Source organism: Cydia splendana, chromosome 1, assembly GCF_910591565.1.
Source record: "Cydia splendana chromosome 1, ilCydSple1.2, whole genome shotgun sequence".
Taxonomy (NCBI): domain Eukaryota; kingdom Metazoa; phylum Arthropoda; class Insecta; order Lepidoptera; family Tortricidae; genus Cydia; species Cydia splendana.
The window spans coordinates 34,504,921-34,529,323 of NC_085960.1; the positions used below are offsets into that span (position 1 = coordinate 34,504,921).

The window sequence follows — 24,403 nt, forward strand, 5'->3', positions numbered from 1 at the left end:
TGGTTACAAAACATCTGGCGACACCATAGTACGAGGTACAGACACAAACAAAACTCTTCTAGTCATATTTCCTAAAACGGTAATCTTTTTAGTACCTACCTGTGATTTTTTACTTAATAATTTAGTATTTTAGATTGTATTTGGGTTATAGGTACGTTTTGGAGCACTCACTGTAGAGCAAGTAATAAAAGAAGTTCTAATTACGGTAAATATTTTATTTAAACATTAATAAAACGAGTATAAGTACAACATTCTCAAAGATCTGTGCAGTCTTTCAATAGGTAACTTTAACATTCTAGAAAATGCATAAAACTTAAGGCAATCCGTCTGGTCTCACCATAAAGAAATTGAAAGTTGTTCTAAAAACTTTGATTTGGACATTAAATATTATGACGTTATAATTCAAAATCTACTCAATTTTCAATATGCAATGTCAAGCTTTCCCACTAGACAAATGAGAAACGAGTTAGCGGTTACAGCGGGCGCTGGGCTGCGTCCAGCCGTTTGAAGTTGTTTAACTTTTTTTAGCGCAATTTACCATGTATTCCAAAATGCTAGTTGCTAGGTCAGTGAATAAATAATGTCTTTACTTTGACTTTGATGGGTACTACATGGTCCACAGGTTATGATTTCTGTGTGGAGCTCTGCGCGCGTCTTGTTTGCAACCACGCGCTCACAGCGGGGGCTCTACTTGAGGCCCACTTGACGTTGTTGCGAACTGTTTCAAGCGCGCGTTTTCGCGCTGACACGCCCGCGCCCGCGTCGGGGTACTTCGCGAAGAAATCCTCCATCTGAAAAAACAAAAAAGACGCACTCAGCGAAATTAGGCAATAATGTTTGGAGCCAGAAAAGTTAATGTTACTTTTCGTGTCTTGCGTAGAAAATGTAATACAAAGAAACCGGCCAAGTGCAAGTCGGGCTCGCGCTCCCGTAGCGCTCCACTAGAGGGCCAACGATTGCGAACATCCTCACATATTAGAGTGCCTGATGGGTTGTAGTGTTCTCATCTCTTTGAGGTTCCTTTAAGAGTTTAATGAGTCAGTGACGCCCGGTACAACGGCGCCCAGGTACCGGCTGTTGATCATGTAATGCTCCACCAGAGAGGGCCAACGATTGCGAACATCCTCCCATATTAGCGTGCCTAAGGGTTGTAGTGTTCTCACCTCTTTGAGGTCCCTTTCCGAGTTGAATGAGTCAGTGACGCCTGGTACAACGGCGCCCAGGTTCCGACTGTTGAGCGTGTAGCGCTCCACTAGCGAGGGCCAGCGGTTGCGGACGTGGTCCCATATCAGATCGGTGCCTGAAGGGTTGTAGTGTTCTCACCTCTTTGAGGTCCATTTCCGAGTTGAATGAGCCAGTGACGCCCGGTACAACGGCGCCCAGGTTCCGACTGTTGAACGTGTAGCGCTCCACTAGCGAGGGCCAGCGGTTGCGGACGTGGTCCCATATCAGATCGGTGCCTGAAGGGTTGTAGTGTTCTCACCTCTTTGAGGTCCCTTTCCGAGTTGAATGAGCCAGTGACGCCTGGTACAACGGCGCCCAGGTTCCGACTGTTGAGCGTGTAGCGCTCCACTAGCGAGGGCCAGCGATTGCGAACCTGGTCCCATATTAGAGTGCCTGAAGGGTTGTAGTGTTCTCACCTCTTTGAAGTACAGCTCCGTGTTGAATGAGCCAGTGACGCCCGGTACAACGGCGCCCAGGTACCGACTGTTGAACGTGTAGTGCTCCACTAGCGAGGGCCAGCGATTGCGAACCTGGTCCCATATTAGAGTGCCTGAAGGGTTGTAGTGTTCTCACCTCTTTGAAGTACAGCTCCGAGTTGAATGAGCCAGTGACGCCCGGTACAACGGCGCCCAGGTACCGACTGTTGAACGTGTAGTGCTCCACTAGCGAGGGCCAGCGGTTGCGAACCTGGTCCCATATTAGAGTGCCTGAAGGGTTGTAGTGTTCTCACCTCTTTGAGGCCCCTTTCCGAGTTGAATGAGTCAGTGACGCCTGGTACAACGGCGCCCAGGTTCCGACTGTTGAGCGTGTAGCGCTCCACTAGCGAGGGCCAGCGGTTGCGGACGTGGTCCCATATCAGATCGGTGCCTGAAGGGTTGTAGTGTTCTCACCTCTTTGAGGTCCCTTTCCGAGTTGAATGAGTCAGTGACGCCCGGTACAACGGCGCCCAGGTTCCGACTGTTGAGCGTGTAGCGCTCCACTAGCGAGGGCCAGCGGTTGCGGACGTGGTCCCATATCAGATCGGTGCCTGAAGGGTTGTAGTGTTCTCACCTCTTTGAGGTCCCTTTCCGAGTTGAATGAGCCAGTGACGCCCGGTACAACGGCGCCCAGGTTCCGACTGTTGAGCGTGTAGCGCTCCACTAGCGAGGGCCAGCGGTTGCGGACGTGGTCCCATATCAGATCGGTGCCTGAAGGGTTGTAGTGTTCTCACCTCTTTGAGGTCCCTTTCCGAGTTGAATGAGTCAGTGACGCCCGGTACAACGGCGCCCAGGTTCCGACTGTTGAGCGTGTAGCGCTCCACTAGCGAGGGCCAGCGGTTGCGGACGTGGTCCCATATCAGATCGGTGCCTGAAGGGTTGTAGTGTTCTCACCTCTTTGAGGTCCCTTTCCGAGTTGAATGAGTCAGTGACGCCCGGTACAACGGCGCCCAGGTTCCGACTGTTGAGCGTGTAGCGCTCCACTAGCGAGGGCCAGCGGTTGCGGACGTGGTCCCATATCAGATCGGTGCCTGAAGGGTTGTAGTGTTCTCACCTCTTTGAGGTCCATTACCGAGTTGAATGAGCCAGTGACGCCCGGTACAACGGCGCCCAGGTTCCGACTGTTGAACGTGTAGCGCTCCACTAGCGAGGGCCAGCGATTGCGGACGTGGTCCCATATCAGATCGGTGCCTGAAGGTTTGTAGTGTTCTCACCTCTTTGAGGTCCATTTCCGAGTTGAATGAGCCAGTGACGCCCGGTACAACGGCGCCCAGGTTCCGACTGTTGAGCGTGTAGCGCTCCACTAGCGAGGGCCAGCGGTTGCGGACGTGGTCCCATATCAGATCGGTGCCTGAAGGGTTGTAGTGTTCTCACCTCTTTGAGGTCCCTTTCCGAGTTGAATGAGTCAGTGACGCCCGGTACAACGGCGCCCAGGTTCCGACTGTTGAGCGTGTAGCGCTCCACTAGCGAGGGCCAACGATTGCGGATGTGGTCCCATATCAAATCGGTGCCTGATGGGTTGTTGCTGATCGTTTGGATGACGTTCAGGTAGTCTTGGGCGCGGACGTTGGTTTCGTCCCACGCGAGGTCGAGATACCTTAAAATAATTACTTATTACAATAATAATAGTAATAGTTCTACCCTGCAGGTATTTATCAAACGATTCTCGTGAAATTATGTTATTTGCCGAATTAAAATTCTAAAATGTTGTCAATTTAAGACACCAAAATGGCAGAAAACATATTGCTGATTTGAAGGAAAATACGAATATAAATGGCATGCGTGCCAAGAATTGGCAAGCGTCAAGGACGCAGTTATGCGTTAGAGGGAGCAAACGATATTGCTAACTCATTCCACCGCACAGCTGCGTCCCTGATGCTTGGCGCGCATGTAAATCAGACTTCAAGATCTAAATAGCAAGAGTCGTTTGCCCGTGGAGCATAGGCAAAGAGAATCATACTGTCTTTTCTTATGCGAGTATTACTAGTACTGAGTACATGTGTATTATTCGACTGTTACTGAGAAAATCGATTTATTATCATACTTTCTGAGTATAGCCGTATTCCGCGGCGCCGCCAACGCTTGCCTAATCTTAGACTGCTCGTGTACGTCCTCTTCTCTCTTGTAGATCTGCCAGAGTTTGTCCCACTCTGCCTGTGTACCCTGTTTCATACCTGCAAGAAACAGAGAATGAATGGGAAAAGTTAAAATAAAGTGACATAATCACTTCTGCTTCTAACTGTATGCGATAAATATAGGATGGCCCAAAAATATGTTGTAAATTTTTTGTAGTGCATGTATTGAAAATTTGAGTAAAAAGCTGTTCAGGCACCTTGCTCTGACGTGATATGACGTCGTTGGCTTACCGTGGTAATATACTAGGTCCCTCAAGTCTGTCTCGACAGTCTTCACGGGCCCGGAGCCGTGGCTGTTCAGCCACTCGAGGAACATCCGTCGCACCTTGCTCTGGGCCTCCGGGAGCTCCACTTTAGTGGCCAGCGACAGGATCGTGGTACGTAGGAGACTGTTGAGGTTTAAAATTTAAACTAAGTAATAAAAATGGAAAAGGAAATTGTATTCAATGTTGTACACTACACTATTTTTAATGCACATAAATCACACTTTTTATTGAACCAAATTAAAAACAATATTAATCTACAGCGCAGGCTTCGCACAGACACACACTACACTTTTTTATTTTGTATTTTAGTTGTTGTTTCTATTCAAAATGACGATCTCTTCGATCCTAAGAGAATGAAGAAAAGTTTATTCCTTTAATATTTTTCATAAACTTTGCATGACGGTAATCGAATGAACGAAATGTGTATGGAAATTTTACGGCACTTCATATAAAGAGCTGTAAAATATGTGTGATTACTGATTGATATTAGTTAGTAAACTTAGTTCTGCTCAGCCCACATTTGAAATAAGTTTTTGGCAAAAATTTCATTTTTGGTACAAGCTTTTGTCGCTGACTGTACTTTTATTTCCACAGGCAACTAATACTCATCGAGACAATTCCAAAAACACCAAACACAGTTAGGTTGCGTTGTTTTATCACAGAGTTCCTATGGCCACCTTCCAGCTCCATCATCAGATCAGCTCTATGTCATAATGCAATACATTGTCATCCGATTTATACATGCATGCAAAATTTCAGCTCAATCGGAAACCGGGAAGTGGATCAAATTTAACTTGCAAGATTTGATTACAGACCGACAGACAGACAACGGGACAGGTGAAAGTATTCATTCATTCTTTTAAAATTATGGCTTCAGCCCATTGGGGCTATTTCGCCAGTGTCAAGGTCGTAGTAGCAGGGTAAAACGATTGAAATTGTACGGTTAGTACAAGACAGTGTACGGTGATTTAGCTCTTGTAAAGCGATAGCGGGCTTTACAAGAAACACGTGGACAACCGGCCGTCGACTCCAAAATGATGGTTAAACGTGCTTCAAGATAAATTCTCCATTCACTGCACACTACCACATTAGTTTACTGTATAATAGGCTATCGATATTACACTTTAAACAATATTAATGAGCAAAAAAAGAATCAATTAATCTCGCCGCGGGCCATCAAGATGGCGCTCGAACCGGAAGTCCAGGTGAAAGTAATATAAAAGCTTGTAAAAAACGTCACTTTTGACACTGACAATTAACATTTCCGATCCATGTCGTATCTATATTTGATGTATATTAAAGTTCGAATCTGGCCGTTAGTCTATGAAAGTTACTCACCCCTCATTCACTCCCGAATTGCCAGATCCTTCGTCCACTTTAGTAAAAATTGGCTTGACAAGTTCATGCATGTATTGCTGTCAACGATAATAATAATAAATTAGTTTTTCTTACATTATATTACTGTTTTCATGAATTTCTTCGTTTTATGCAAATGAATAATTGACGAGGAAGGAGATAAAATAAATACATATTTAATAAAGTTAGGGAGATAAAGTATTATTAAGTAATTTGTTTTGAATGCTAGGTGATTTTTCGGGTGATCTCGAATATCAAAAATGTATTAAGATGATCATACCTTTAGTGCATACGAATATATGGCATTTATATTTAACTCTATTGACAGCTATTAAAGTTCAAATTTAAACAAATAATTTTATATGTTTGCAGTATGAGGTTAATACGTTTTTGCCATTCGTGATCTCGACCTCAAATCACCCAGTAGAATCACAGAATAAATAATAGTACTAGGTACAGAAGATTCACTCTAACAAAACGCGTCTATTACGACAGATATGACCGCAAGGTGGCGCAAGCGCGAGCAGGCGCCCGTTCCGTATCGGCGCGCGGCAACTATTACTGCTAGACACCAAAATTGGTGTGGGCCGCATATGGCCGCAACTTGTAGCGACGCGATGAAACCGCCGAGTAATCCACGCCTGGTATAATATTGATTGATTAGCTAAATAAATAATAGTTTAAATACCTTGAGATCGTCATGGGCGGGCGTATTAAGTAGCCTCAGTGACAGATCGCCGAATATGTCGGCGGCGGTCTGCCACGGCACATAGGCCTCCTCCACACTGAGGTAGGTGGTCAGGTGGAGGGCTAGCGAGTACGGCACGAGGCCGGCCTCGGCCAGCGCCGTCACGTCGTCCAGCAAGTGCGAGCGGTCTGATATCGTTAGCTGGAACAATATATGTAGAATACAATGCCCTGTACAGCGCCAAGGACGTCAAATCACGTCGACTGTTGATCAGGAGGCAAAAGAAAAAAAATACAGTAGCGGGACTGAGTCTTACACCAGTTCAGTTGGTATTCCACCAGTCCAATTTCTTTATCCAATTTGCATTGCGTCTCACTCTCTCATTAAGCAAAATTTGAGACGCAAATACACATTGGACCAAGAAATTGAACAGGTGGAATACCAACCTTATCCTCTAGCCGCCCAGACATCGAAAATAAAACTTGCCAATACAAATGCAATTTTGATTTGTCACAATACAGATTCAAATTAGAATGGAACGGGAGTCCATTTTATTAGCCTCTGGGCGGCTATAGGTTATATTATACATACATTACATTTTACTTAACAAATCAACTTCATGCAGACAAACCGTCAACCAGGCCGTAGCTGACATAATAACTTCTTACCAACCGCCCGAGTTAAACGGTAGACACCTACCTGATCAGATCTCGCCTTCAGCTGGTCTACCAAGCTCTGCCACATCTCCTGCGGGTAGTTCACCCGGTAGTACCCCACTTGGTTGTTGTTTATCTTGAGCCAGGTAGCGTTTAGCTCCGATATTTCAACTGCAACAGAATAGTGATAGTCAGTTTATTGACCGAACAAGCACAAAGCGCGAGCGACGTGACTTAGTGTCAGCTTGGGCATTAATGTTTTCATTCGTCCGACTTTTCTTTCCAGGTCGCTTTTTTTTTCATAGTGGCGGAGCTATTGAGGTTCGCGAGATGTACAGCTCACAGAGCCACTAGTGAAAAAAACTTAAAAGTGATATGGAAATATTATAAACGCTAGAAATAAATAAAACTCAATCAATAACATACCGTTTTCCTTTTTGTCTCCGAACCAGATGACTTTTTCGTTTACGCCGTTATTAGTTTTGTATGTAACAGGCACGAACCACCTGTAACTGTAGAAAAAAAAATCAATGCAATCGGTAATACAAAAAAACTAAACCTCGCACCCCGCAAACCTAGGAAACGAGAACCGTAAGAAAACTCGTTTTCACGTAAAAAAACGCATCAAAATCGACCCATCCGTTGGAGAGCTACGGTGCCACAGACAGACAGCCCTCAACACCGCTCTTTTTGCATCGGGGGTGATAAAATGTAATATCTTACTTATACTCGGAATCATTAGGTGACTCAGCCTCCGGGTCCAAGAGGAACCGCGATTGCGTGACGCGGTAGGACGTGTTCGTCCTGGTCACCGTCAGTACCGGGTAGCCCATCTGACGCGTCCATGTGTCCATTATGTATCTGGAAAATATTCATATTTAAACCAACAGGCTTAGGGAAATACGTAAATACTTAGTAAGGTTTCATATTTCATATTTAGTAAGAGGATGAACAAAGATTTTTGAAAAGCGCCCTTCAAAGATTGCATATACTATAGAATTTGAGACGGGTACCACCGTGGCCTCCTGCCCACATTGTGGTAAGGAGGAGACTAGCTCACACTTACTAGCAGAATGTAGTATCAAATGTATGCGGTACCGCGATATAATACATTCGGTAGCGACACACTGAAAGAAAACGAACTAAAGGATGTCGAACTTAAAGATGTCCTGTTCTAAAGAAAAACAAGAAGATTTGAGGAGAATAGTATGGGAATGCCGCTGGAACAGTAAGCTGCAGCTCCAACTCCAGGGAACAGGGCTGAATGAACGCGACACGTGATCTACAGCCCGCCTACTTCCGGCCGGCGTCCCTACACTACATCTACATCTACGTAGCCGGGTAGTCTAGTGGTCAGGACGTTAGCCAGGACGTTAGCCGCGTAAGCTGAACACGCCGGTTCAATTCCGGCCTCGGCCACTGGAGGGCTGGGTTACTTATTAGGACAGGTTCTAAATGTTCATATAAAAAACTCACCTAAGATTAAGATCGGGGTTGCCCTTCTTGAAGTAGGGCTCCAGCGAGGCGAGCAGGTCCTGGGTGACCGTGTTCCCGAACTTGTGCTTCTTGAGATAGTCCGATACACCCCTGCGGAAGCTCTCCTCGCCTATGAAACCTTCCAGCATACGTAATACTGATGAACCCTGTGGAAATTATTAGTATACTGAAATTTTGCACTCGTAATTAATCGTAGAAACACAGATAAGCAACTTATACTTTTATTTTCTTAAATACAATTTCTTGAGAAAGACGGGTAGTCTATCTCGCGGCGAGATACTGTCGCGCCAATCATGTGCTTGGCCTACTGAGATTGGTTGAGCGTCAGCCAATCAGTGAGTATAATTATAGAACTAAATACATTTTTAGCCATTTTAGCCAACGACTTATTGGAATACAGCTTTAAAAGAGACTTGTATAGGGTTATTTATTTAGGTTCTGAATTAAGGTCCTCCTTAACTTTGTAGGGCTATGAAATGCCAATCCTAATATGATTGCAATTTACCTTGTTGTAAGAAATGGAGTCAAATATGGCTGTGGTCTGATCGGGCGTCCTCAGATGGGGTGAGACAACAGTCATAGGAAATGAACTCGAATATAGCAGTGACCTGGTCCAGCGTCTTCAGGATGTCAGACATCCATCACGGAGTGCCCTTGTAGGGCTGGCAAATAATACAAATATGGTTTTACCTTCTTGTAAGAAATGGTGTCGAATATGGCAGTGATCTGATCGGGCGTCTCTACAGTTTGCACGATGGGATGACTCGAGAGCTTCGCGTCCGTCACCATCACCGTGTGCATTCCTTTCAAAAATTGATCCAGCTGAAAATTAACATATTTTTTTTTTCATTTCACGAGAAAAACGCTCTAAGAACTTGCCCCGGTAAAATACTTGACATGTTCGACATCACTCATGTAAATTATTGACGATATTCAATAATTTACATGAGTGATGCATTTTAAATATCTCAATATTGAGTCACGTAAGTTTTCTAGTTAAAAAATAATAGGTCTCACCATAGTCCAGGAAGGCTCGATGGCGTTCAAACACTTGGCCTGCATGTAGGACGCGAAGCCCTCGTTCAGCCACAAGTCGTCCCACCATTTCATAGTCACTGCGAACAGATAAAGGTAAATATCGCTTTCCATTAGAAAAGGGTCCTTTTGCTCCATGTGCATAAGGAACATTTCCCTCATTGGAGCATAACGACCCTTCCCTGGTGGCCACAAATACGCACTATTGTACCTATTAATAACCTACCTACTTGGAGGTCCAGCTAAATGACATTCTTTTTAATTATAGAAACGCTGAACTCTAGAAGTTTGAAAATGTTGAATATTTCTTGTACTAAAAGATAAAAGATGACAGGTAAAAATAAACAGAGAAATCATTGCCCCGGGCTCTGACCGCAGCCCCGCAGGCGCCTTTCATGTAAGAGCGAGCTGACCCGACCTTTCAGTGTAAAGGGCGCCGCAGCGCAGGCGCCCTGTATATTAGAGCCCGAAATCACGCTCCACCTTTTCGAATGGAGGGCGCCACAGGCACCCTGTTTGTATGAGCGCGCTTCACGCTGTGAATGTCCCAACCTTTTAGTGCGAAGAGCGCCGCGGGAGCCATGTATGTAACAGCGCGCGAAACATTTAGAGTCAGACCGAGAAAAGTCTGCAGCGATTTTGATAGCCCACGCAGTGCAAGCAAAATCGCTGCAGACTTTTCTTGGTCTAACTCTACATGCCAGCGGCTCGCGGTCAAATCCCATAGCACAAAACTAGAAACGCGGGAAACTGGCCACCTATATATGGCCTTTGCCAGGTTGCCATCCCCATTAACCTTCACGTACCCAAGTTGCCGAACCACATGTGCGCCAGCTCGTGCGCAATGGTGTTGGCCACGCTGATCTTGTTCTGCGCCGAGGCCGTGGCCTCGTCAACTAGGAACGAGGTCTCGCGGTACGTCACCAGGCCCCAGTGCTCCGTGGCTCCCGATATGTAGTCAGGGATGGCTATCATGTCTGCAATTTAATAGGAGAATTATTGGCTGAGGCCGCAGACTGATTGGACGCGAGCGGCTTATTAATTCTACACAAAGTACACATTTGCGGGAAGCCTAATGGAGCAATTTCACCACCTGTACATAATAAGAAAGTATTAACAAACCTAGTTTTGGCAGGGGAAATGGCACTTCATAATACTGTATATAGAACTCAGTCGCTCTCTTCCCAATACTCTGAGCAAAATCAATTTTGTGTGTCTGATCCTTCTGCGCAAATGATCTCAATATAAAGTTGCTTCCTATACCATTGGAGTTGATCTCTGTTTCTTTGGAGGCAAAGTCACAGATCACAAAGCAGGCTAAGTATGTTGACATGGGAACGCTAGTTGCAAATGTCACAACATCTGAGGATGTTTTATCATCACGAGATCTGGATATTTCCTGAAAGGATTAAGAAAATACATTTTAATTTTAAGCTAATTTATTTTATTCAATCCGGAGGTCGCGGGTTCAAATCCTGGCTTGTACCAAAGAGTTTTTTGGAACTTATGTACAAACTATCATTTGATATGTACCACTAGCTTTTCGGTGAAGGAAAACATTGTGAGGAAACCTGCATAACATCTGCGAAAAGAAATTCTAAGGTGTATGTGAAGTCCCCAATCCGCAATGAGCTAACGTGGGGACTATAGCCCAAGCTCTTTCGCGCATGAAAGGAGGCCTATGCCCACCAGTGGGACGTATATAGGCTGAAATTATTATTATTTTTATTTTATATTATTAACACTTCGAACGCCAAGCCTATCATGGGCGGTGCATCAGAATTCCTTTAAAATCTATGTTGATTAACAGTATTTCCAGCAGTAGCATACAAACAGTAGTTATAGTACTTACATTCATATTGGAGAGGGCTATATAATTCTCCGGTTTTACAAGAGTGATATCATAAGTTGCCTTGAAATCTGGCTCGTCAAAGCAGGGGAACGCTTGCCGAGCATATGTTGGCTGAAACTTGCTTGCCACCATTGTCCTAAAATTGAAATAAATTACATAATATTCTGCATACTCTATGTCTTCTGTACTTTTGTTTTGTTTAAAAAGAAAACTAATAAATACTATTTCCCATTCCCACAGATTTCACTTTTAGTTGTTGTTTAGTAAGAATTTGTCTACATTTTGTATGGTTATTATAGGTGTCTGTATAATGAAACTTAATTTTAAAGATATACGACAATTTCTTCTCAGGAAAGACTGGAAATCGCAAACATAGGAATGTTATATTGTAAATTTTTATGAACTATAAACATCAACATTACGTACTTGCCATCTCTTAGGCGTGACGAATAAAATCCAACAATTTTCTGTGTTAATTTGCCTTCAAAATCAATATCTATCTGGTAACTACCCGGGCTCAAAGGGTCATTAAACTCAATCAAAAGTTGTTCAAGTTTCTCTACCTCCATGTATTTAAATACCGGTATTTCTCTATCGCCTCTGAACACTTGAACTTTACTTATATCTAAAAACTTGGTATGCAAGTTCACATAGTTCTTTTCCTGCTTTAAAACGATGTTGATTTTAACGTTTCCTTGGAAAATACCGGTGTCCAAGTTAGGCTTCAACAGCAGCTTGTAGTTCACCGGACGAACTAGGGAAGAAAGCCTTTCGAAAAGTGTTATATTTAATGGCGGACCCATTATTAAACACTGTACAAACACGCAGCTACTCTTGATTTGTCGAGTTAACAAATAAAACGAGAAAAGAAAAGAATGGTCGTATAATAGTAATGATAAACAATTTTTGACGCTACAGTGACAGTGACGTTAAGACAGCTGAAGCTGACATTTTTTTTTTTTTTTTAACAATTATGGCCTGGATGCGAGTCCTTTAAGCCAAGTCTTTATTTTACTTTTGTTCGAACACTTCATTTAAAGAGTTAAATGGCAGAGAATGCACTAGTAATTTTATCAAAACACACTTCACTTTAAATCTTCAACACTGTATTTTTGATATACTTGTATAATGGAACGTAACTGTCAACGTTTTTAAGAATATCAGTGAGGCGGCGGGGGACATTATTATCAAACACTTCACTTAATTCACTTGCAAGGATGAGTCTTTCAAACGCAAACACTTGGCATTTAAATATAAGGTGTTCAACATCTGCAACGCTACCATTCTGGCAGTGAGGACATGTACCATCGGCTATAATCGAAAATCTGGCTAAGTGCGCTGGTGCACAGTTGTGACCAAACCTCAATCTATTGATGGTGGTAATAAAGCTACGACTTCCCATCTTTATCTTCTCATACCAAGGCTTTCCAGGTAAGTCGGTTTGAATACTAGCGTACCATCTTCCTTTTGTCTCTCTATCTTTGGTCCATAAATCTATCCACATCTTAGCGACAACAGTCTTAACAGAAGCTTGACAATCAGTTAGTGGAATTCTAGTACTACATCTTACATCTAATTCATTAATACCTAAATAAGCAGCTTTGTCTGCAACTTCATTCCCTGTTATACCAGTATGGGATGGAATCCACATAAAATTAATATTTACATTATTATTTTTCAATTGTAATAACATCTTTTTAATTCTGTACAAAATAAAATTATCTTTATAATGCAATTGATTATTCTGTATTCCATAAATTAAGCTAAGTGAATCAGTGAAAATAAAGAAATGCTTATATTCTGACACTCTTATTATAACTTTCAGGGCTTCAAATACAGCATATGCTTCAGCCGTAAATATCGAACATAAATCATGCAACCTAAAGCTTTGTACAAATTTAGTCTGAGGATCATACACTGCACTTCGGACATGAGACTCTGCTTTACTACCATCTGTGTATAATTTGTAAAAATTGGGAATTTGTGACAAGAAATGTAGAAAATCAGTATTATTATTGATAGATTTTGTGCATACTGTAATGTTTAAAAGTTTACTATTAAAGCTATCTTCATAACATGGCCAAATTTCATTTTTATATATATTACTAAACTTAGCTTCCACCTGTAAGAGTAATGCTGTTAACTTAGGAATTCTGGGATGACCCTTTATTCTTCTTATTATACTTTGATTATTTTTAGCATATATCTTAATTAAATATCTATAAGCTAACAACACCCATCTGACAGGTAAAGGCATTGTTTTAGTCTCTACTTCCATTGCTCTTATTGGGGTTGAACACATTGCCCCTGATATTATTCGCATTGCCTTATTTTGAATTATTTGTAACTTATGTGTGTGATCAGTATTCATATGTACAAGAAAACTATAATCAAAGTGACTTCTGACTAGGGTTTTGTACAGTAAGGACAGTACTTTAGGGTCTGCACCCCAAGATATACCGGCAAGACATCTCATAACATTTAAACCTTTAACAGAATTAGAAATTATGTGTTTAACATGTAGGTCAAAATTTAAATGATTATCTATGACTACACCTAGAAACTTATGAGAAGGGACTTCTCTAATAATCTCATTATTATATACAATATTTACATTTGTAGTGTCTTTGCTCAATATTAATAACTTGCTTTTGTCAGGATTTATCTTTAAGTCTAAATAATTATTGTAATAAACATGAAGTTCATTTAGCGCATTATTAATGTGAGCTTTAGCTACATCTAGATTAGAATTAATAGAATATATTACAAGATCATCTGCAAATTGCAGTATATTAACATTAGAACTATTTACAAATGACTTTATCTCGCTAGTATACAAATTATACAGTAAAGGAGACAGCGTTGCTCCTTGCATTGTGCCTTTGAAAACTTGTCGTGGTCCATGTAATATGTTATTAAATTTTACATATAGCTCTCTATCATCTAAGAAATTAAATATCCAATTGCATAATTTCCCAGGGATGTTAATATTAGATAGAACTTTTACTAGTATTGTAGGATCAACATTGTCAAATGCTCCTTGTACATCTAAGAATATACAAACAGCATTTGACTTGTTATAGTTAGCTAATTTTAAATCCGATATAAGAGATATGAAGCTGTCAGAACAGCTTCTACCTCGTCGAAAGCCGTTTTGAAATGGAGGCAATATGTTGTTTGCCTCGACATACCAATCAAGTCGAGTCTTTATCATATTCTCAAAAACCTTACCAATACATGATGATAGAGAAATTGGTCTATAAGAATTGGCCTCACTAGGAGGTTTGTCTGGTTTTAAAATAGGTATTACACATTGTGTTTTCCAAGATTGAGGTATTTTCCCATGTACCCAAAGTAGATTCATAATTCTTAGCAAAACTTTTTGACCATTAACATGCAGCTTCTTTAAAAGCAGGTATGGTATATCATCTAAGCCTGGGGTAGTATTTTTCCTAGATTGCAGACTTACAACGAATTCCTCCCAAGTAAAAGGTTCAATAAGGTACTTAGACTCATTATTATCATTGTTACTTTCAAATAAACTTTCTATAGAGCTAGAATCGTTACTACAACCTTGGGTTAGTTTAGTTATAAATGGTTCTATAAATTCATCATTTTTAATTATCTGCTTAGATTTTAATCCCTTAAAACGTTTAATATTATTCCATATTAACCCAATAGGTGTACATCGATTTAAAGAAGCACAAAAACTACGCCAACTACTAGTTCTTTCCTCTGCTATTGTGCGTTTTTTAAGAGCAACAAGTTTCTTGTACGTAATATAGTTTTCTAAAGATGGATTCGCCCTGTAATATTTTAATGCCTCATAGGCTTTAATGACACTATCCTCACATTTTTTATTCCACCAAGGAACCGGCGGTCTGCTAATAAAGTTTGTATTTTTAGTAAGTTTTGGGATACATTGTATTTTTAATAGGTGGAGTTCAGAACTAAATTTGTCATATAATTGTATAGGATCATTCTCATTTAAAGGAAAATTCGAGAATACCTCTTCTGAAAGCTCTTTATATTTATTCCAGTCAGCTTTAGTATATATAAATTTATCTATTGGATCACTTATTTGATATTTTTCAAGAGAGGTCAATATACTGACTATAGTCGGGTAGTGATAGCTGCCCATAGGGTCATCGTGGACTTGCCACTCGCACAGAGGTGCTACACTTGCACTGCACAAGCTAACATCGATCGCTGAAGGATTTAGATTGGGGTAAGTAACTGTAGTTGGGTTTCCGTCATTTAAGATACATAAGTCTAAGTCACTTATAATATCGAACAGGGTGTTACCTCGAGATTGGTTAGTAGCGCAACCAAACGCTGTATGATGTGCATTGAAGTCTCCTGATATTATTATAGGTGTTGGTAATTTTTCTATTATATTTTTAAGTCTATTTAGTCTTATGTGTGGACGATTCGGAGGACAGTACACACATAAAACTGATAAAGGCCCGCGTTCAGTCACTATTGAGACTGCTACATTTTGAATACTTTCATAAAAGTTAGTCTGTATAAAAGTATGTTTATATATATTTTTAACAAGTATAGCAACTCCGCCATGTCCATTTTTACCATATTTGCAGTAAATATTATAATTAGGTATTCTAAAAGCAGTAGTTGGTTTTAACCAGGTTTCATTAAGAAGACAAACATCAATATTATTTAGTTTTAAAAAGTTAATTAGCAACGGTTTTTTATTTGAAAGAGATTGAATATTGAATTGAGCAATACGAATGTGTGTAGGATCCATTATTTAATGTTTTTAATAAGCATATCTTTAATAGAACTATTAGTGATTGGGTTGGAATCAGTCTTGTTGGCTAATTCTATGAGAGTGTTAACCAGTGCATTCATTAAATCTGTATTCTGTAACAATTCTTTTTTGATGTCAAATTTCGGGATTTCTGCTGGTGTAGAAGGAACAGTCTTTTGCGATTGTGTTTTTGGTGATTTTTCAGGTCTTACAGTTTTGTTTTTGTCAAGTATCGCCGGAAACTCGACTTTTCTCGTTTCAGCCTTAGAAGCATATGTGATGTTTGTCTTCTTTTCCATTATTTTTTTAAGTTTTACAGGACAAGCTTTTGAAATTGCCAAGTGAGGTCCGCTACAATTGGCACAACATAACTCATTCGGTTTGTCACACTCCTTATAGAAGTGGTCGCCCGAGCAAATGGAGCAACGCTGTTTTCCGTTACATACTTTAGCTGCATGATTAAATTTAAAGCATTTGAAACACTGCAGTAGTGGAGGCACATATTCAAAGATTCTGTACGAGAATAAATCGTACTGTACATTGTCCGGTAGTACATGCGACAAGAACGTAATGCTCACTGTCTGTAAGGGAACACGATCCTGTCCGACTTTTTTGGTGAAGCGGCGAACCGCTATGATCTCATAAATAGAGCTCAACTTTGTGTATAAATCCTTGTTAGAGATATTGACTGGCACAAATCTGATTATCCCAGTTTTTTCGATTTGGGTCGCTGGTATGTACGCCTTCATGTTATTTTGGGTCAAAAATGCAGTGTTGTTTAGAAAATTGTTTGCATTATTATATTGCTTGAAAACAACTGCAATTTTGTTAGCGTTTACGCGCTGTATAGCCGTTACACCTTTAATGCCATTTGTGAATATGTGGTTGAGAAATATTGGACTTTTATTTCCCAATCTGTCCTTTGCGTCCACATGCTCGACAAAAACTTTAAATTCTAGTTTTCCCGAGTTCTCAGGGTATAGTCTTTTGTAGTCCGGTTTAAAGTACGGTAAATAAGCACTATTAGATTGCTCACCCCCACCGCCATCGTCCGTGCCGCCGTGGCCGTCTGTTTTGGAGCGCTTGAGGGTGGGCGGGTTTTCCCCGCCCCCCTCGTCACCTGCCATTGTTAAAACACTAACTATAATTATTTACAACTTTTTACATTAAATATATACAAGTTAAGTTAGTTTAAACAACTTTAATCTAATAAATAACTATTTTAAAAGTTGGAGCGAAAATTTTCCGACTACTTTTTTTAAATTCCCGCCAAAGAATCCTGAAGCTGACAGTAAAGAGGAGTGTTATAAGTGTTATAAATTTGGTCTTTAAATTAAACATTAATTTTTGTCAATAGGTCTCTACAGACCTTGCAACAAATCGCATGCGACTTTGCATTGGAGACAACTCTGAAGAGTAGCAGCCAAGTAGCAGCCTAGTAGTAGGTATACAGGGTGGAAAATTTTAATGGGTCCTGGAGGGAAAATGCCTTAAGTTAGTTAGCTCATTTTAGTTAAAGGAAACATTTTTCATTTTTATTTATTTTGGATAAATAAAGTAGTAAGTATAGAGCGTTAGTAAACATTTCATTTTTCTATCCATAATGTTTTTACATATCTTGATTTAATAATTTCGTTTCATTCGCCTCTCTTTAAATTTCAACACCTATATTAATATCATAGGGGGGAAGGGGGGATCCAATCCAACATACCTGCCGTTTTTTAGTGTGCTCCCGTAGAATCCAACCAATCCCTCAAGCTTACCCGAGAAGACTATCCTCAACGTATAAAGGCCTCTTGATAACTCTTCCTCCGTTCTTATTATTAACATATCTCTTGTGTCGTCGATATTATTCTCTGTTCTGATATTATGTTTATTCAAATCATCGTCTCTTTTTAAATCCACGAATGTAATACGGAGTTTATTAGAATGCAAAGTCACGTTTTGCGTGGGTTGTAGTATATCAAGCTGAATTTTGACGGAACCCGTAAATGTTTTGTTGCGGCCCTTCAATGTTGGCTCCAGTCTCAATTTGTAATTTTTCGGTATTACGTGTCTTGGAAGCCTGTAATTCATGCTCTACAAAACAACAGAAATATTAGTATTTCATTAGACTTACAAGAGAGTAAATTAAATATAAGATGTATTCTGGCGAACCAAGTTGTCAATGGGAAAAGGCGCGTAATTGCAACTTCACCCTGTGCGCCTACATGTTTCAAATTTGCCCCTTTTTTACTAACGTTGGCTTGCCAGACTATAAAAGATACTATTTGAGCGATCACAGTGATCAATCTTGAGGGATTGATCCTTCAAACCATCGATATCGATGAAAGATAAGTATAGTCCGACCAAGCCAAGATCGCCAACTCGCCAAGCATGCCAAGTGACAAGCCCCCTCCAGACTATGCGCGTGAATGGCGGCTTCGCGCCGCGATACGCGCACGAGTGTGGAGGAGGCTATACTTCAAGTATGGCTCTCCTATGTGATATGTACCTACGCTTTATTTAACCTCTTATCACTGCCAATTGCAATGGTCGGAGTCTAGTCTCATAAACCTTAAGCCCCCGTTCGCACGGGAGCTTTTTCAACGCGCGTTAATAAAGCGTTTGAATGACACAAATGGATAACCATGTATGTATTCACACGACAGCGGTGGCGCTTTTTATCAAGCGTTGTTAGATTTTCGACTTTAAGCCTTGGTCGTTAAATCGAATTTAGAGTGCGGACAGATTCAAGCGCTTTTTTAACGCGCGTTGAAAAAGCTGTCGTGCGAATGGGGGCTTACTCCAAAGAGAATAATAGGTACCTAATCACTCTCACCTTGCAGGTGAGAAGATACGATAAGGAAAAAATATCAATAAAATTGGCAGCAATGCAATAAATTGGCATAATAATTATTACTCATGTCATAAGGATTTATTTCTTTATTAACGACTAAGTCCATTTCTATAGATATCTATCGCTTTGGCTATATTCGAGCGATAGAAACGGACATAGGAAAACTTCGATCTTGATATGCCTACGGTTTTTATATCGGTGTATTTACCTACATTGGAAGTATAAAATCAAATTGAAAAATTCCAATATCGCCACATAAAGTCTAATGCTGGCTACATACGTAACGATAAATCGTAGCGATTAAACTATGCAGTCCGATTTGCGCAGTTTTATCTGCCGTGTGTATGACAAATCGTTGTCGATTATCGTTGATCGGTGGCAGTTGCAAATTATACTTATTAGAAAAATCGTTGTCGATGCGTTTGCACAGTTTTATCGTTGCGTGTGGATGGCAATCGGTCTTTTCGGCAGTACTTCACGTAGCTTGCTTGTGTGCGCACTGCGCACGTTCGTTCCTCAAGTAAATAATGAAAAATATAAAAATGAATCCATATTTCTCTTGGTCACGGCATCACGTGTGAACGGCTGGATCAATTTCGCTAATTCTTGTTGTCTTAAAGTTGGTCAAGCAGATCTTGTCAGTAGAAAAAGGCGGCAAATTTGAAAAATGTAGGCGCGAAGGAACTTCGTCTAATAGAAAATTTGAATTTTGCGCCTTTTTCTACTGACAAGATTTGCTTGACTGTCTATATGTTAGTTATTGTCAGGAGAAGTTTCTTATGACAGAAAAAAATAAGAAAGTTGCGCAGAACATTGGAAAATTTAAGAAAACTTAACTACCATATTAACTTTGATGACATGGATAACATGTTTCTTGCGTGAGCTTCTGCGGAGAACTGATGATCGACTCCGATATCGGAGGCGTGTGCCTCCACACTACTAACTACACTACACACTAGGAACGTTCGATTTATCTGCACAGTCGGACTGCACAGTTTAATCGCTACGATTTATAGTTACGTGTGTAGCCGGCATAATCTAGGTATAAGGGCCACCCCATACTAACGTCTTTTGAGCGTCGGCGTCTACTCAGCGCTGGAAAATGGCGTCGCTGCGCAGTTGCGCCAACGTTGCGCCAGCAGCAGCCAAAAGCCCCCTCCACACTCGTGCGCGAATCACGGCGCGAAGCCGCGAACGCGAGTGTGGCGTCGATGTTCGGAGACAGCGTAATCGACTCCACACTCGCGTTCGCGGCTTCGCCCGCGATTCACGCGCATAGTCTGGAGGGGGCTAAAGAGTTGACTAGACGCCGCCGCTCGGGAGACGCTAGTGTGGGGTGGCCGTAACTAGTATACAACCTGTGGCCTATTTTATAAAGCTACAATTTACAAGCGGAAGTCTCGTTCTAACACATAGGGTTAGAAAGAGACTTCCGCTTGTAAATTGTAACTTGTAGCTTTATAAAATAGGCCACTGGTATAAGAATTAGACTAGTATAAGCAACGGATATTTTAGTTAAATAATAACCAGTTTTAAAAAATGCTATTAAAACTACCTATTTATATAATTACAATAAAATATCAATTATGGCCAATTCACACTAGATTTCATATCACATAAATAACATTAATAACCATAACGCCATATTATACATATACAATACGTAGGTACTAGAGATGGTATACTAAATAAAAACTCAACGTATGTATTAATCGTGTTAATCTATTATGTTCATGTATGTAGTCGACAAAGGAAAATTTACACTTTATGCATTCTATTTGTAAGTTATTAACAAAACAATGGAATAGCTACTATCAGTCAATTTGTGCAACAGATTTAATGTGATAACTTGATAAGTAACATCAACCTTATATTTTTCGAACCATATATAACTCGTAATATGATTAATACTAATATGTATTACTTAATAGGTATATAAGTATAATAAACAAAATATCATGACCATACCATGAAGTAAACATCACCGAAGCAAATTAATCCCAATAGTTTCTCCAGGTCGAAGTCCACGTCCAGGAATTAGGGCAAGATTCATTCGCTTTTGCAAAAACTAGTGCATGTGCCAAATCATAGTACCTATTATGTTACCAATCTAGGCCTCTTTTCACCCCTAGTCGAGATGCCTAATAGGGACCTGTACTTGCCAACCAAAAAAAACACCTTGAAGTTTTTAAATTAAAACTAAATTTTGGTTTTTATTTCGGACGAGAACCTCTAATATCGAAAACGCCTTTTATCGTACGAATGTGGAGAAGCGATAGAGAGAGATTTTCCCGGTAGGCTCTCAGGGGTTAAGATATAACCGGGAAATAAAAAAAGTTGAGGAGTAATCTCATTAGTTGTAACATTTTACTTATTCGTTTCTAGGAAAAAACACTCACCACAGCATTATTATTCACTTGGGAAAGTTTAATTCGAGTTGTCCCATCTAGGTCCCGTTTGCAAGTAGTTCCCCTCGCAGCGAGTGCTACCGTGGATATGCAAAAGCACAACGCCAGCAATCCGACCACGATCAGCAACTTATTACTGCCAACCCACTGCTTGACGCGCCGTGGCTTCATCTAGTAAAGTAAAGAAACAAGTAAAATCAGACCAAGCTAACTCTGCAGCCATTTTCATAGAACAGACTTTGCTAGTGTTATTTTAAATGTCATAATTTCATAGAAGTTTGGATTTTAAAATAACACTAGCACTGTATGTGCTATCAAAATCGCTGCAGAGTTAGCTTGGTCTCACTACATCGACAAATGCCAAACGAAAAATGTATCGGGATGACACATTATGCTAGGAAAAGTCATGTGAATGTCATGGATACATGCGTTTTCTAGAGTCTGCGGAAAGAGAAGAGTCGTAGTAGTAGAACGTATTGGTTCCTTTATATTCCACGATCTTCTCTTTCCGCACAGACTCTATCAACGATTGCCAACTGGATAAGCCCCCAGAATTGCAATCTTCTAGTACTTACTAACGTTCACCGATCCAAGTCGTAGACGGACTGACAGAGGTGGATATAGAGAATCTATACACATATATATATAGTTAACTAAGAAGTCATAAGAACAATACTGACAGAGAACAGACTGTAATGATCGGTAAACATCATTGGAGGTCAATGTTGAATGGCTAATAAACCTACAAGAGTGACAAACTACAACATAAATCAACAGTCTACCGTCTTACGTAGAGGTCATAGAATATCTAGGTATCTTTATTCGACATCGACAATGAACGCCTTGCAAAATAATGATGTTGCAAGTGCAACGCCGCTGGACACTCTCACTTGTGACCCGACTACTTCTAGAGTTAGACCAAGCTAAGTTAGCAGCGATTTTGATAGCCCAGACGGTGCAAGTGTTATTTAAACGTCATAAGTAATTTAATTGAAGCTTGACGTTTATTTTATTTCATTTATTCATATTCATTTATTCATTTAATCCATTGTTTAAAATAGGTAACCCTTGCACAGTCTGGCTGGGCTATGAAAACCGCTGCCAACTTAGCTTTGGTATTGGTCTTGGTCTTCTAATTCTAAGGGAACATTGTTAAGTGTGGTGAAATTTTTTGTGATTCACTCACTCCCAAAGTTTGTTTTTTTAAACCATCTCGTGCCTTGATATCCTCGGAACTTTAAAATTCTACTTTTTTAACCACCCGCTACTCATATCAATATTAGCATTAACACAATTTAAGGGAATAAACACAACCACAGAATAAATAATAGTCCTAGGTAACTTTGCTTTGCTCCAAGATTTTTTTGTTGGAGATATTTATATTCTCTGACATTTTTAGGATAAGATTAAGATCCCTTATTGGTCTAAGAGCTAGCTACGGAAATATATGCGACTTTCATTAGGTATGTACCATGTCACTGTGACAAAGTGATGAGTGATGAACTGATGACCTAGGTACCTATTAATCCTATTATACTCGTACATACGAAATGGCAGGTGAATTATATTCTTTGACTAAAATCGGTAGGACTTTCTTTTCGCTTTTAATTTTGGAAGCACTAAAAATGTGTGTTACCTAGGTATTATGTTTACCTTTGACTCATAAAACTTTAAAAATAGTTTACTTTTAAGTGGTGTAGGTAGATATTTAAAACTCACCGTTAATTTTATTTTGTTTTGTTATTTACACGCACAAGAAAAATAGTTTTTATCTAAGCATCACAAAAGTCTTTTATCGGAGAGCAGACTCCCATCGACAAAAGTCTTTTATCATATAATGATGAGATAAAAACTGCTTAAATATAACAGTTTCACTATCAAACTGTTCGCTACGGTCACTCGAGAAAAACTGTGCCGTACGTTGATAGTGAGAGTGACTGGGCGATCGGCAGCGCATTAGACGATGGAATGCGAATAGTTAAATAGGGTCGGTATAATTGATGACGGACGTATACAGCCCAGGCCAAAAGTATGGAAACAACGTTGTTTTCTTTAATATTTCATGTTTCTGTGTCTTTCCCGTCACGGAACAATGGTGTTCCGGACCTTTGGGAGGCGTGCGCGGAGTTTATGTTTCTATTATTATTACAATACAAATAAATGTACTCTTTATTGCAGACATAACCAACAGAAACAAAACAGCGACACAAGTAGAGGTAAATAACAGGCGATCGTATCGCTAAAAAGCAAAAGTTATTATTATAAAAGTCTTTACGGATCACAGAACAATGGTGTTCCGGACATTTTAGAAGAATGACACTTTAATGAGATGTAAGGGGTACACCGATCGGATGTTGCCCTTACCCGTGTCATGGGATGCACGCAGAGCCTACACCCGCCAGGGTGTATAAGGACTATGGAGAGATGATACAATCTATAATGAACTAGGCTATTGGGGTGAAAGCGATGGACTAAATTTATACTGGGCTATTGAATGTAAAACTGGACGCCTGCCTAATAAAACGGTATACAATTTTATTTCCGGCAGACGGTGACTCGCTCCCACAAGATAGGCCCCCACAAAAAGCGACATCTAGGATGGCTCATAGGCAACACCGGTGTACCTGAGGGCTGGGCTGAGCTGAGGGCAGAGAGGCGTCGCTGTCACTGTACTTTAAACATATAGCCAATTTGCCACTCGTTCTTTTTCTTTGGTGTTTGTCGGTGTAAGATTGTCATCCTGACTTGGTCCCTAGGTTAGTTTAGTAGGCCATGGTTGGTGTCGAACAACAAATTATGATATGCGATTTTCCATATATTGCCAGCTATTTAAGTAGGTGATATGAATTCAATTGATCGATCAAATACCGCAATATATAGCCCCCTCCAGACTATGTGCGTGAATCGCGGCGCGACTTCGCGGAGGACGGACGTCAGAATACCAATTTGTGACGCTAAATATTCGCGTTTGGGGGCATTTTTTTAATTTAGAGCGCTTAAATATACCTATATAACCATAAATCTGAAATTGGTGATTAAATTAGATATTGACGCCAATTTCATTTCTTTTCTGATCAAATCGGTCGATCCAGTCTAGCCCTTTATCTGTGGAATCGTTCCGAAACCAAAAACATTTTCTAACCGATTGCGTTAATTATAAAGGTGAATCTAAGTAGCAATATGTTAGTGGGTATATACTTAGT

At 40.4% G+C, this 24,403-nt stretch overlaps 1 protein-coding gene and 1 long non-coding RNA gene across 4 annotated transcripts; one reads left to right on the forward strand and one right to left on the reverse strand.

Annotated features, from left to right (window-relative positions):
* Positions 1-200: 200 nt before the first annotated feature.
* Positions 201-23,971, reverse strand: LOC134794018 (glutamyl aminopeptidase-like). 3 transcript variants are annotated; one of them, XM_063765739.1, is made up of 19 exons: positions 22,920-23,142; positions 21,192-21,371; positions 17,717-18,032; positions 11,612-11,666; positions 11,186-11,321; positions 10,456-10,732; positions 10,140-10,310; positions 9,316-9,413; positions 8,989-9,120; positions 8,278-8,444; positions 7,525-7,662; positions 7,228-7,313; positions 6,845-6,972; positions 6,146-6,346; positions 5,440-5,516; positions 4,067-4,224; positions 3,745-3,874; positions 3,075-3,297; positions 201-791 (listed from the first exon to the last, which is right to left on the reverse strand). In XM_063765739.1, the coding sequence occupies exons 2-19, from the start codon at positions 21,369-21,371 to the stop codon at positions 624-626; spliced, it is 2,841 nt and encodes a 946-aa protein (XP_063621809.1). In that variant the 5' UTR covers positions 22,920-23,142; the 3' UTR covers positions 201-623. The 3 variants fall into 3 exon arrangements, with proteins under 3 accessions (XP_063621809.1, XP_063621796.1, XP_063621800.1); XM_063765726.1 differs by lacking the exons at positions 201-791; positions 11,612-11,666; positions 22,920-23,142 and adding an exon at positions 23,825-23,971 and having other exon boundaries at positions 2,865-3,297; positions 17,665-18,032; XM_063765730.1 differs by lacking the exons at positions 201-791; positions 11,612-11,666 and having other exon boundaries at positions 2,865-3,297; positions 17,665-18,032.
* LOC134794118 (uncharacterized) lies at positions 12,145-13,270 on the forward strand. The gene is made up of 2 exons (XR_010144636.1): positions 12,145-12,616; positions 13,011-13,270. It is a non-coding gene; the product is annotated as an uncharacterized LOC134794118 (long non-coding RNA).
* Positions 23,972-24,403: the final 432 nt, after the last annotated feature.